The following is a 16,064-nucleotide window of genomic DNA, read 5'->3' on the forward strand; positions in this document are numbered from 1 at the left end:
GTCACTGAGCCACTGGAGTGGAGATGGTACCCTAGGAAAAGCATTTTTTATACATTCTCTGCCACCAGTAGTATTAATAATTCCTACCGTACTACCGACCACACTTTTCTTTTTTTCCTTTACTTAACCCAGGTGTCTGACATTTATACAGTTAACTCTAATATGTTTAGTTCGCTTACTGAAGCCACCTGTACTGTGTGACATACTGGTGTGTCAAGTGGTCCATAAGTAAAATATCGGTTGTGATCTACAGGTGTGGCATATGGTAGCGAAGATGTTAAGATACAAACGTTGTAAATATGGAATGTTATTAATAGCCACTCTGTTCTTATTACATTCGCTTTCAAAAGCCTTCAGTGTGAGATGAGAATGTTTACCCATTGAACAGTATAACACTAGCATTCGTATTACATTTGTAGTCGATGTTGATCGGCTTATAAATATTAGCATTTTATGAAAGGAAAACACTTCTAAATAATATTTCGCTTTTCATTAAATAAATATTTTAGGAAACTAAACGAAAAGCTCTGATGAGTCTTGACTGTTATTTAAAAGGAGGAAGAAAAACGTTTTTAAAACAAGTGAAAAGAAAAGAAACTTTTCGATGCTGAAAATATAAAACAAGAACTTTTTATGCACCACACGAAAGAAGCATAATTTGAGTTTATGACAAAGCTGCTGAGGTTACCTCCCTATGTCATTATTTTTGAACTAGTGACCAGAGGAGTGAGATTTTCTTATAGCAAAACCATATCGGGCTATCTGCTAAGCCCACCGAGGGGAATTGAACCCCTAATTTTAGCGTTGTAAATCCGTAGACTTACCGCTGTACTAGCGGCACGTCACTACAGGGAAGGAAGCCAGTCTGTAGCATCCTACCACTCACCATTCACGGCAAAAGATGAACTGTCTCTCTTACAACTTACCAACATCTTAAAGTGTGGGTAATATTTTATGGTTGTTTGTTTGTTTTTGAATTTCGCGCAAAGCTACACAAGGGCTACCTGCGCTAGCCGTCCCTAATTTAGCAGTGTAAGACTAGAGTGAAGGCAGCTAGTCACCACCACCCATCATCAACTCCTGGGCTACTCTTTTACCAACGAATAGTGGGATTGACCGTCACATTATAACGCCATCACAGCGTTAATAATTTATGAAATTGCATGGATTCGATTCCGGCTTAATAGCACAAAACTCCGCAGCTATATTACATAGCCCACCCGCACTCATGCTTGGGTGAAACACAAAAATAAGATGGAAACATCTAGGTCAGATACACTAATTAACAAAAGGTTTTTAACACAGTACACAAAAATAATATCACAAATAAATGAAGGGAAAGAAATAACATATAATTTTGAAGTAAAAGAGAAAAATATCTTGGGTAAATTAAGTGTTTGTGTGCTTTTTTAAAGCGAAGCCACATCGGACTATCTGCCGAATCCACTCCTGTTTTAACGTTGTAAATCCATAAACTTACCGCTGCACTAGCGGGGAACGGGGAAGTTAAAGAAAGGATATCAAACAATATAGGCTTTCTTAAGTAAAGCGTAAAAATAACACAAAAGTATTTAAGTAAGAACACAAAAAATAACTCAGAAACGTTTATTATTAATGAAAAAACTGGAACTTCCACTCAAAATTAAAAACAACTTGTAAATTCGAAAATAAAAGTAATCCAAAGTTTTTGTTCATTTCAAAATAAGAAAACCGTTAATCACACAGATCATAAAACAAACATTTATGTAGAAATGAAATAGAAATTCTATACCACAATGTAAACCCTATATTACAACTTCCTCTTCTATACCACAATGTAAACCCTACATTACAACTTCCTCTTTTATACCACAATGTAAACCCTACATTACAACTTCCTCTTCTATACCACAATGTAAACCCTACATTACAACTTCCTCTTCTATACCACAATGTAAACCCTACATTACAACTTCCTCTTCTATACCACAATGTAAACCCTACATTACAACTTCCTCTTCTATACCACAATGTAAACCCTACATTACAACTTCCTCTTCTATACCACAATGTAAACCCTATATTACAACTTCCTTCTATACCACAATGTAAACCCTACATTACAATCTCTCTTCTATACCACAATGTAAACCCTACATTACAACTTCCTCTTCTATACCACAATGTAAACCCTACATTACAACTTCCTCTTCTATACCACAATGTAAACCCTACATTACAACTTCCTCTTCTATACCACAATGTAAACCCTACATTACAACTTCCTCTTCTATACCACAATGTAAACCCTACATTACAACTTCCTCTTCTATACCACAATGTAAACCCTATATTACAACTTCCTCGGGCTAATATCAGTCAACATTTAGAATGAATCAAGCGGCAAATCACTCAATTACAGCAGAAAAAAATATAAAACTCACTGAGAAACGCATCAAACATTATCAGTATAGCAAGACGCTAGTGCATAACATAGAAAACAGAAATATTCCTCAACCTCTCACATTCAAAGCATTGACAACAATAGCAGCACATGTTCAGAACTACGGAAAAGGATGACAAGGTTTCTATTTCATTTCTATCGAGACTTCTTGAACCTACGTGTTTTTTTCTAACATAGTGAACAAATACTAATATATAACCGTTAAATAATGTTACAGAAGCGAGTAGACTTTGTTACTAAAAGGAATGTGTCTATTTTTTTTTTGGCAGACCCTTTACTTAAGTACATATTTAATGTTCATATTTTAAATTATGTTTCCTGTATGAAATTACCTCACTGCTACAACGATAAAAACATATTTTATACACAAATCTTTTTAGTTACTTTGACAGCAAAAGAAAAACAAACAAGAACAACAAATAAACATAATTTCATGATAACATGGAAAGGATACCTATAGTGACATGAACATTACTTGACAAATTGAAGAATAACATACTTGCTCATAGATATGGGCCTAAAATGTGTTCCATGGTTTACTGCAAAGGCATTTAAACTACAACATGGGTGATATTACTTGTTTTCAAAGGGTCCTGCGACAAAAATGTACATTGGCCCCCCAACTTATTATTAAATCTCAACTTTAAGAACACGCCCCTCCCGGACAACTGTTCCATCTACTGCTACCCCACTGTGTAACACTCACACACACACACATATATATACAAAATAATACTTCCTTGCGCATTCAAAGTAAGGCTCGGCGTGGCCAGATGGTTGAGGTATCCACTCATAATGCGAGGGTCGCTGGTTCGAATCCCCGTTACACCAAACATGCTCGCGCTTTCAGCTGTGGCGGCGTTATAATATGACGGTCAAAGAGTAGCTTAAGAGTTGCCTTCTCTCTAGTCTTACACTGCTAAATTAGGGACGGCTAGCGCAGATATCCCTCGTGTAGCTTTACGCGAAATTCAAAAACAAAATAAAACAAAGAGAAGTAAACCCTTCTGAGTATGAACGCTAGATGGCATTCACTAATACCAGTTGACAGAGATTTTATAATCATTAGCCACTTATTTTTAAAAAGGAGACAGCTGTTCGAAGAGCAGTAGCTATTTACAAAGCAATGACTTTTGGCTTACGGTTTAAAGGGAAAAATGACTTATTGTTATAGTAAATTTCATCTTTTATTTTTTTATGGTATCATGAGTAAAAAAAAAAGTTATTTTAATGTAATATTCTAATTTTATTACAATTTATTGTTATTTCGTGTGGAAAAGCTAGTGAAAAAGTTTTCCACTGTAAAATAATTTTGCAGTTGGTTTCCCTATTAAATATGGCCACAAAGCCAGCAGTTATACAACGGAAACAAACAAATAAATTACACGTTATTTCTTAGAAATTATGCCTATCTGTTAAAGTGCTTACTTATTAATAGTATCAGTGCATAATTCAGATCCATTAAAGCATTAACACAGTATGTACTTTACATCCATTAGTACAATTTGCGTAATTTATATCCGTTAAGAGTTTTAACAAATAATTTATACCCTTTAGGGCCAGGCGTAGTGAAGCAGTTAGCGTGTCTGGACTGTAAATCTGATGGTTTATTGTTTACGTCCTGTTACCGCGAAAAATGTTCTCCGCACTTCGGAACCATAGGTTCGCTGTAATAGTAACTTTCAAATGGCACTATTCGATCAGAAAAACGTAGTTTAAGAGTTGATATAGGTATTGTTGCCTAATTAGCTGTTTTATATTTAGTCTGTCTGTTTAAATATTGACAGCTGTGCACAAATAGCCATTATTCATATCGTTGTTCATAGAAATTACAAAATAACTATATAAATTAACAGCATTTGTGCATAACTGACAAAAGTGTTGGATTAACCATGTATATATTCAAGAAAAGGAGGTTCCTAACCCCATTACGTACTTTTATAAAGTTATGACATCTATCATCTTATAACAAAAATCACCTATGTGGAAAACATTATGTTAAAACCAGTAAAAGCAAAAATTAAAATAAGCAAGAAAAACACAAATGAAATACATTAAGTCCATTCATTCTTGAATTCTCTGATAAATGTTTCACGAAAAAAGATAAAAATAATTACAGAATTTTGAACTAATTGAAAAATTAATAAATAGTGAAACCTATTCACAACATTGAACTGTAGTATTATTCCGACCTACATAGATATGTTGTCGTCTAAATATAAAATATAAAACTATCTTAATTTTTTTTTCTGGCGAAAGCACAAAATAGAAACCCTCACGTTGGTTTCTCTTTTCTTTAAGACCCCCTCAGACCATGGGTTCATGAGTGTAAGTCTGATGGATAATCTGACTGTAAGTAACACTGTTAACAATGGTTCAAGTAAAATAGTTTAATTTAGTTGTCAACAATGTTTTTTAATTAATTAGAATAAACTGCCATATTATTACTTCGATGGACGAGACATGTGTATCAGCACATGAAGTTACTCCCATCATTATTACTACGTGTGGCACCACTGGTAAATTAACTACCACTATATTTATTACTACGTGTGGCACCACTGGTAAATTAACTACCACTATATGTATTACTACGTGTGGCACCACTGGTAAATTAACTACCACTATATTTATTACTACGTGTGGCACCACTGGTAAATTAACTACCATTATATTTATTACTACGTGTGGCACCACTGGTAAATTAATTACCACTATATTTATTACTATGTGTGGCACCACTGGTAAATTAACTACCACTATATTTATTACTACGTGTGGCACCACTGGTAAATTAACTACCACTATATTTATTACTACGTGTGGCACCACTGGTAAATTAACTACCACTATATGTATTACTACGTATATTTATTACTGGCACCACTGGTAAATTAACTACCATTATATTTATTACTACGTGTGGCACCACTGGTAAATTAATTACCACTATATTTATTACTATGTGTGGCACCACTGGTAAATTTACTATGTTATTTATTAGTACATACAGTACTGGTGAAATTAACCACTGGTAAATTTATTACCACTATATTTATTACTATTTATTAGTACATACAGTGCCACTGGTAAACTTACTATGTTATTTATTAGTACATACAGTACCACTGGTAAACTTACTATGTTATTTATTAGTACATACAGTGCCACTGGTAAAGTTACTATGTTATTTATTAGTACATACAGTACCACTGGTAAATTTACTATGTTATTTATTAGTACATACAGTTGCCACTGGTAAATTTACTATGTTATTTATTAGTACATACAGTGCCACTGGTAAATTTACTATGTTATTTATTAGTACATACAGTGCCACTGGTAAATTTACTATGTTATTTATTAGTACATACAGTGCCACTGGTAAATTTACTATGTTATTTATTAGTACATACAGTTGCCACTGGTAAATTTACTATGTTATTTATTAGTACATACAGTGCCACTGGTAAATTTACTATGTTATTTATTAGTACATACAGTGCCACTGGTAAATTTACTATGTTATTTATTAGTACATACAGTACCACTGGTAAATTTACTATGTTATTTATTAGTACATACAGTACCACTGGTAAATTTACTATGTTATTTATTAGTACATACAGCACCACTGGTAAATTTACTATGTTATTTATTAGTACATACAGTGCCACTGGTAAATTTACTATGTTATTTATTAGTACATACAGTACCACTGGTAAATTTACTATGTTATTTATTAGTACATACAGTACCACTGGTAAATTTACTATGTTATTTATTAGTACATACAGTGCCACTGGTAAATTTACTACGTTATTTATTAGTACATACAGTGCCACTGGTAAATTTACTACGTTATTTATTAGTACATACAGTGCCACTGGTAAATTTACTACGTTATTTATTAGTACATACAGTGCCACTGGTAAATTTACTACGTTATTTATTAGTACATACAGTTGCCACTGGTAAATTTACTACGTTATTTATTAGTACATACAGTGCCACTGGTAAATTTACTACGTTATTTATTAGTACATACAGCGCCACTGGTAAATTTACTACGTTATTTATTAGTACATACAGTGCCACTGGTAAATTTACTACGTTATTTATTAGTACATACAGTGCCACTGGTAAATTTACTACGTTATTTATTAGTACATACAGTACCACTGGTAAATTTACTACGTTATTTATTAGTACATACAGTGCCACTGGTAAATTTACTATGTTATTTATTAGTACATACAGTGCCACTGGTAAATTTACTACGTTATTTATTAGTACATACAGTGCCACTGGTAAATTTACTACGTTATTTATTAGTACATACAGTGCCACTGGTAAATTTACTATGTTATTTATTAGTACATACAGCGCCACTGGTAAATTTACTACGTTATTTATTAGTACATACAGCGCCACTGGTAAATTTACTACGTTATTTATTAGTACATACAGTACCACTGGTAAATTTACTATGTTATTTATTAGTACATACAGTACCACTGGTAAATTTACTACGTTATTTATTAGTACATACAGCGCCACTGGTAAATTTACTACGTTATTTATTAGTACATACAGTACCACTGGTAAATTTACTACGTTATTTATTAGTACATACAGTACCACTGGTAAATTTACTATGTTATTTATTAGTACATACAGTGCCACTGGTAAATTTACTACGTTATTTATTAGTACATACAGCGCCACTGGTAAATTTACTACGTTATTTATTAGTACATACAGGTGCCACTGGTAAATTTACTATGTTATTTATTAGTACATACAGTGCCACTGGTAAATTTACTACGTTATTTATTAGTACATACAGTTGCCACTGGTAAATTTACTATGTTATTTATTAGTACATACAGTTGCCACTGGTAAATTTACTATGTTATTTATTAGTACATACAGTGCCACTGGTAAATTTACTATGTTATTTATTAGTACATACAGTGCCACTGGTAAATTTACTATGTTATTTATTAGTACATACAGTGCCACTGGTAAATTTACTATGTTATTTATTAGTACATACAGTTGCCACTGGTAAATTTACTATGTTATTTATTAGTACATACAGTGCCACTGGTAAATTTACTATGTTATTTATTAGTACATACAGTACCACTGGTAAATTTACTATGTTATTTATTAGTACATACAGTGCCACTGGTAAATTTACTATGTTATTTATTAGTACATACAGTGCCACTGGTAAATTTACTATGTTATTTATTAGTACATACAGTGCCACTGGTAAATTTACTATGTTATTTATTAGTACATACAGTGCCACTGGTAAATTTACTACGTTATTTATTAGTACATACAGTGCCACTGGTAAATTTACTACGTTATTTATTAGTACATACAGTGCCACTGGTAAATTTACTATGTTATTTATTAGTACATACAGTGCCACTGGTAAATTTACTATGTTATTTATTAGTACATACAGTGCCACTGGTAAATTTACTATGTTATTTATTAGTACATACAGTGCCACTGGTAAATTTACTATGTTATTTATTAGTACATACAGTGCCACTGGTAAATTTACTATGTTATTTATTAGTACATACAGTGCCACTGGTAAATTTACTACGTTATTTATTAGTACATACAGTGCCACTGGTAAATTTACTACGTTATTTATTAGTACATACAGTGCCACTGGTAAATTTACTATGTTATTTATTAGTACATACAGTGCCACTGGTAAATTTACTATGTTATTTATTACAGTACATACAGTGCCACTGGTAAATTTACTATGTTATTTATTAGTACATACAGTGCCACTGGTAAATTTACTATGTTATTTATTAGTACATACAGTACCACTGGTAAATTTACTATGTTATTTATTAGTACATACAGTGCCACTGGTAAATTTACTATGTTATTTATTATGTTACATTTATGGTAGTTACTATGTTATTTATTAGTACATACAGTGCCACTGGTTTTACTATGTTATTTATTAGTACATACAGTGCCACTGGTAAATTTACTACGTTATTTATTAGTACATACAGTGCCACTGGTAAATTTACTATGTTATTTATTAGTACATACAGTGCCACTGGTAAATTTACTATGTTATTTATTAGTACATACAGTGCCACTGGTAAATTTACTACGTTATTTATTAGTACATACAGTGCCACTGGTAAATTTACTACGTTATTTATTAGTACATACAGTACCACTGGTAAATTTACTACGTTATTTATTAGTACATACAGTACCACTGGTAAATTTACTACGTTATTTATTAGTACATACAGTACCACTGGTAAATTTACTATGTTATTTATTAGTACATACAGTGCCACTGGTAAATTTACTATGTTATTTATTAGTACATACAGTTGCCACTGGTAAATTTACTATGTTATTTATTAGTACATACAGTGCCACTGGTAAATTTACTATGTTATTTATTAGTACATACAGTTGCCACTGGTAAATTTACTTACGTTATTTATTAGTACATACAGTGCCACTGGTAAATTTACTGTTATTTATTAGTACATACAGTACCACTGGTAAATTTACTATGTTATTTATTAGTACATACAGTGCCACTGGTAAATTTACTACGTTATTTATTAGTACATACAGTACCACTGTTAAATTTACTATGTTATTTATTAGTACCTACAGTGCCACTGGTAAATTTACTATGTTATTTATTAGTACCTACAGTACCACTGAGAAACTTAAGCTTTTCATAAACAAAGGAAGACTTAAGCTCTCGACGTTTTCCTTCATGACCAGATGGTAAAGGCAATCGATTCGTAATCTGAGGGTCGAGGGTTAGAATCCCCGTCACACCAAACAGACTCACTTTTCCGGCCATGGGGTATTATAATGTTGCGATGAATCTTACTGCTTGCTAGTAAAATAGTAACCCAAGAGTTAGCTGAGAGTGGTGATGACTAGCTGTTTTCCTCTTGTCTTACACTAGTAAATTAGGGACGGCTAGCGCATATAGCCCACATGTAGTTTTAAACGAAACTCAAAACAAATAAATAACAAAGCTTTCCTTCATATTTAAATGTTTGAATAATTTTAAACTTAAATTCGTATATATTGTGAACTTCAATGGCATTATATGTGATACACATTATAAACAATTAGTACAGAAACATGAGGCTCAGGTATAACCATTCCTATAAATGTTTTCCGCATTGCAGTATTTAAATGGGGTTTTCAGTGGGCAATGTGGATGTTTTTTTTATGATGTCCTCGCTGGTACAGCGGTAAGTCTAAGGACTTACAGTGCTAAAATCAGGTTTTCGATTCCCCTCGATGGGTTCAGGAGATAGTCCAATGTAGTTTTGCTATAAGAAAAATACACATTTTTTATAACTGTGACATTAACTATTTACGGTAAATGTACAGAAAGATCTTTATTTTTCTGAAACATAATTACATTTTATGTAATTATCTAGTTATAAATTTTAAGTTATTTCTAGCATTACTTCCTCTGGTGGCTTGGCGATAATTTGTTGTTTGTTATTAAGCAAAAAGCTACACAAAGGGCTAGTTGTGCTCTGCCGGTCACGGGTATCAAACCCGGTTTCTAGTGGTATAAGTCCGTAAACTTTCCGCTGGGGGACAGCCTTGGTGATAAGACTAAATAGAGAGAATATAATAAATATGGTTTCGATATTTTCAGTGGGCAGAACATATATAGTTCATTGTAATTAATAACAACAACTTATAAAAGGTAAGCCCTACAACAATGATCTCTTCAAGGCTACAACAGAGCACAACCATTTGCACTGAGCTTCACTTATTCAGAGCTATTAAACCTTTGAATCTAAAGAAACAGAGTTTACTGTAACTTTCCTAATAAATAAATGTAATAAATGTGGAGGCAAAACTGGAATATATACACACATGTATATATATATTTAATGTTTGTGTATTGAATATACCGAATGAGTTGAATATGAAACCCTGTAACACACACACACACTACCAATTCGACAAAGGTACATAAACTGATACGTTCCGGACGTGAGCAGCTGTATTTCAAACTACAATCAGAATTAACATCTGTTATTAAGTTACATGTTTTTAATGCCAAATGTAACAGCTGTTTTTCAAACTCCACTTTCTGGTAACTTAAACGATAACCTTTGAATATGCATGTGTTTTGTAAATAAAATTGAAATATTTATGTTAAAAACACGCACACAACATTTATTACTGTAAGTCTGGTTAAATGTAATGTTTGTAATCACTCTGCTATCAACAATAAATTTTCTTATGAATCCTTTGCAGTAGTTATTATTCTTTTGTATAGTATAGTATTAGTATAGTATAGTATTAGAATAGTATAGTATTAGTATAGTATAGTATTAGCTATTAAGAAAAACGTTTTTGACCAAATGAAACGCTTAGAAAGACAGAACAACAAATTACAAACAATTTACTAACGAAAACATTTCCATTTACAGCTATTACCCAAAACTACATAATAACATCAACTTTATCTAGTTGTCATTAACCCAATTATTTACAGATTTTCAGAGATTTTATTTTATTATAAAGATTCAGTGGTATATTTAAGCTCTTCCATATAATGCTTTCTCTAAACACTATTGATAAACATATGATAAACATATGACTGCCGCACGTTTTATCGTACAGTCAATCAGTTATTACTTTTTCGGTTAGTGTTCGTCTCCCGCTAGTACAGCGCTAAATCTACGGATTTACAACGCTAAAATCAGGGGTTCGATTCACCTCGGTAGGCTCAGCATATAGTCCGATGTGGCTTTGCTATAAGAAAAATACACACACGGTTAGTGTTTATTTCGTGTTTTGATTGTATCACAAACATCTCGAACAATAACTAATGTAGTCTAACACACATCAATAGATTTTTGCCCAAAATATTATAACATTGAAAACACTATTTTTGAGCTATGAAATGGTGGTTTAAAAGAATATCAGCTGATATAAAAACATTAAGTTATATAAATTGGTATTTTCAGTCTAAGTTGCACCTTAGGACAGGAGTACAAACTGCAGGCATAATTACCCCTCATTTTGATCTATTAACAAGAAGATAGGCAAACAGCTTGCTATACGACTATTTCTAGTCAAATAATGGGGTTGACAGTTACAGGTATGTCTACATAGCTGAAAGGGCGGTATATCGTTGCTCGTACCTCGGATTTTATACTTCGCAGATTAGGTTACTGAACGGTAAGATACAAATGTTATAGGTGTTGTAGCTTTGAAAAGTTAGTATTAGAGCCCTGACTTTGTAATAAAAATTAAATGGATGGTCTCGTTGTTCTATTATATATATATATATATTTTTTTTTTCTCAGAAGGAAGTTTTTTGTTCGGACAATTACATGAGACCTCGACTTTAGCCTTAAGCTTTACTAATATCCAGTGATTGTATCAAAGATTGCAAATTTTTCCTCGGATTATCAAAAGATAATCCAAATAGAAGACAAGAAAGAGGAATTGTTTAAAGAGGATATCTTCAAACAAAAATGTAATAAGGTTAATCAGAAACTTGGGTTAAAAATCAACATTCCGCGGTGACTCATCTGCTCAATCTCGTGGGGCCCGTGGAGCAAACTTAAATGTGTGTGTGAGGTCCTTACCCATTGTGCAACAAGATAAGAGAAAAGAAGAAATCGTGAGCTGGATCTAACAGGTAATTATTAATAAATATGTCTAAGTGAAAGTAAAGAAAATTGTATTATAATAATAATATATCCAGAGCCGACGAGCTCTTTCCTCTGATACTAGGGTTCTTCAGGACTGTCCCACGCTAGTATAACGGTAAGTCTACTGATTTACAATTCTAAAATTAGGGGTTCGATTCCACTCGGTGAACTCGGCAGGTAGCCCGATGTGGCTTTGCTACAGGAAACCATACACACATTCTTCTAGAATACAACGGACGCGGTACTGATTAAGACCCTATTCATATTATCAAACTGCTTGACAACGAATGCACTGTGCAAACTGCATTAGTTTTTAAGTTAAGTAGTTATGTCTGTTTCCGTTTGCCTTTTTTAAAATCTGCACACAATGAATTTTTAAAAGTACCACTTTAATTTCTAGAGGTGATGTTATCGAATGGAATTATTCTTAAAACTAAAAACATCTTGTCAATATATTGTGATTCTTAAAATGTGTGAAAGAAAAATTGAATATTTTAAGAGCTGTGGGCGTATTTGTTGGCAACTAAGAGCTTGCTTTTAATGATCTGCTCGTACACACGTGTTCTGTAGCTGTCTCAAAGACCTAGTGATATTTCGTTATTAATCGCTTCGACACAGGGGCGAATAAAATAAGCTGGCGACTAGCGAGTAAAGCCCATTAAAGAATCAGTTGTGAGTGAAAAGCTTAACTTTATGGCGTCATTACAAAGAAAAGAAGATTATATTTCAGTCCCTGTAACGTCTTGCAGTATTGTTTATAAAGGTTAGCTAACGTTCAGGTCCTTGTATAATCCCACAGACTGAGTGCCCGTTATATTTTGCATCATTTAACAATTTACTTTTTTTTGTACTATAATATATCTTTCATTCACAGCAAAATGAAGGAGATTTTTGGATTGGGATTAAGGATTCGGATTATGATGTTATTTGATATATCAGTCTACTTGTGAGTGCAATCGATTCTTTCTCTCTATTTCGTCATATTCAGCGTGATAAATCTATCTCTGGTTTTTTTTCTCTACGGTTTAATAAGGTGGTCATTTCTCTTGCGCACTGTAGGTCACGTGAGCATGTTTCCTGTACCATCGCAACGTTCACACTGACGATTGGTAGAACCATTATGACGTCAGAAAAACTGCTCTGGAGTCGCTGCAAGCGTTGTCTGAGTAAATCGCTTGCTCAGTCGACGACGAGTTTTCTTGCAGAAGGAAGTGAGAATGTGTTGTCTTTCACTCTAGCGACTGTCGATAACACAACATCGGCTGTTAAGCAGCGGTTATATTGTGAAGCCTTGCAGGTTATCTGTAACACTAGCACCGTTATAGCAAAGAACGAAGCCCAGCAAAACGTGAGTCTGTGTGTATTAATAATAAAACCAGGTTACTATGGTAGTGTCTAGTGATGTCTTTAAATTTACGTTCGAGTCTTCCTCTTAGTTAACGTGGTGTTATGTGTTACTGTTAAACTGGGACAACATTATAACATCTGGTTGTTCGCTGTTGGGTTTAAGATAGCGACTGTTTCGTAACAATGTGTTAGGTATACGATTCAATGAAATGTGATTGATTATCAGGCTTTTTCTACTTTCTAAGTTGTTAACCCTTACAGAAATATAGTTCCTGCAACTCTAGTTCGAGGGTGTATGGAGAAACGACAAAAAGTCAGGAAACGGGTGTACTTAGTGTATTCCAAAGGGTATGAAGGAGTGATGCTTACTGAGTGTATTAAAGTGACATCTTAACCTAACTGGTTCTAGTGTATGTGTGAAGGAGAGATGTCTGCTTAACAACTGAGCGTATATTTGTAAGGAGATCTGTTTACCCAACTAGTTCTGTAATGCGTGTGTGTATAGAAGCGATTTATATTTAGTAAATGGATGCATTAAAAAGATATGTTTATTTTGCTAGTGTTATGATATGTGAAGAAACGATGTATGATATTGAATTAAGGAGTCATTTTTACATGGCTTGTAAACGTATGAAAAGAGAGATGTAATGATGTATTAAGGATATTCTTTACGTGATTAATACAGAGGTAAGATAGATGTAATGATGTATCAAGGAGATTCTTTACGTGATTAATACAGAGGTAAGAGAGATGTAACGATGTATCAAGGAGATTCTTTACGTGATTAATACAGAGGTAAGAGAGATGTAATGATGTATTAAGGAGATTCTTTACGTGATTAATACAGAGGTAAGAGAGATGTAACGATGTATCAAGGAGATTCTTTACGTGATTAATACAGAGGTAAGAGAGATGTAATGATGTATTAAGGAGATTCTTTACGTGATTAATACAGAGGTAAGAGAGATGTAATGATGTATTAAGGAGATTCTTTACGTGATTAATACAGAGGTAAGAGAACGATGTATGTAACGATGTATCAAGGAGATTCTTTACGTGATTAATACAGAGGTAAGAGAGATGTAACGATGTATCAAGGAGATTCTTTACGTGATTAATACAGAGGTAAGAGAGATGTAACGATGTATCAAGGAGATTCTTTACGTGATTAATACAGAGGTAAGAGAGATGTAATGATGTATTAAGGAGATTCTTTACGTGATTAATACAGAGGTAAGAGAGATGTAATGATGTATTAAGGAGATTCTTTACGTGATTAATACAGAGGTAAGATAGATGTAATGATGTATTAAGGAGATTCTTTACGTGATTAATACAGAGGTAAGAGAGATGTAACGATGTATTAAGGAGATTCTTTACGTGATTAATACAGAGGTAAGAGAGATGTAACGATGTATCAAGGAGATTCTTTACGTGATTAATACAGAGGTAAGAGAGATGTAATGATGTATTAAGGAAATTCTTTACGTGATTAATACAGAGGTAAGAGAGATGTAACGATGTATTAAGGAGATTCTTTACGTGATTAATACAGAGGTAAGAGAGATGTATAATAAGATATTAAAACGTTATTTCTACTTGGATTGTATAGGTGTAGGACAAATGTATAATAGTATACTAAAGAGTTATTTCTACGTATAGGTACAGAAAAGATGCCTACTTAGGTATTTAACCAAATGCAGTTATAAAAAATGCCGAGAATATAGTGGATATTTATTTATCACTCAGTAAAATAGGCGTGTACTTGTTTGTATTTTAAGGAAAGGTGTTTATCTTGATCGTAATGGAAGGAGATTACCTAACTTCATAAAAGAATAATTTTTCACACCAACAGGAAATAACATTTTATGTAAATTCTATACAATAAATAAATCGTTTTTAGGCAAATTTTGAAGGTTTGAGTATAAGACTTGCTTTTTTCTTTAGCTTACAAGCTATTGTTACTATTTATAGAGCTGTCCACAAAACAGTTTCAAGAAAGCTGTACTAATAACTTTGGTAAAGAATGATAAACAAACACAGTAAGAATAAATTAACGCAAAAAAATATTTATCAACTACGTAGCTAATGTTTTCTTGTTTTTTGTAGTTCTGTACTTTAAAATGTTTAAATTATTTATTTTTTGTAGGAAAGATATGTTTGTTCTGAACTTTGATAGTTTTGGGGTAGAAAATTGGATTATTACTGAAAATATTAACTTTTATTTGTTTGTACATTTTATTGCAATGTGTCTTCTGCGCTCTGTTCTAAAGTAGGAATTAAACCTTATATATTAACGTTGTAAGTCCATGAACTTACACGTGCTAAGAAGGCGAGGCATAGGAGATTTCTTGTTTTAAACGGTCTCGTAGAAGCTCTAATGCATTACGCTGTATAATGTATGCGTCATTACTGGATATATTATAGTTAATAAATCTAAAACGTTTATTTATGTTACAACTGGACTTATCGCTAATCTTACATATTCGTCAAAGTTTGAGATTTACATATATTCGGTTTCCCAGAGTGTGATGTGTAAAGTC

The 16,064-nt window shown here is 32.8% G+C and overlaps 1 protein-coding gene across 1 annotated transcript in view; it reads left to right on the forward strand.

Annotated features, from left to right (window-relative positions):
* Positions 1 to 16,064, forward strand: part of LOC143228980 (LIM domain only protein 3-like) — a 133,251-nt gene that overhangs the window by 96,998 nt on the left and 20,189 nt on the right. The window contains exon 2 of the mRNA XM_076460537.1: positions 13,234 to 13,522. Within this exon, the coding sequence (XP_076316652.1) occupies positions 13,295 to 13,522 (228 nt within the window). The 5' untranslated portion in view covers positions 13,234 to 13,294. The remainder of the gene's footprint in view (positions 1 to 13,233; positions 13,523 to 16,064) is intronic.

The sequence above is a fragment of the Tachypleus tridentatus genome, chromosome 10, assembly GCF_004210375.1.
Source record: "Tachypleus tridentatus isolate NWPU-2018 chromosome 10, ASM421037v1, whole genome shotgun sequence".
Taxonomy (NCBI): Eukaryota; Metazoa; Arthropoda; class Merostomata; order Xiphosura; family Limulidae; genus Tachypleus; species Tachypleus tridentatus.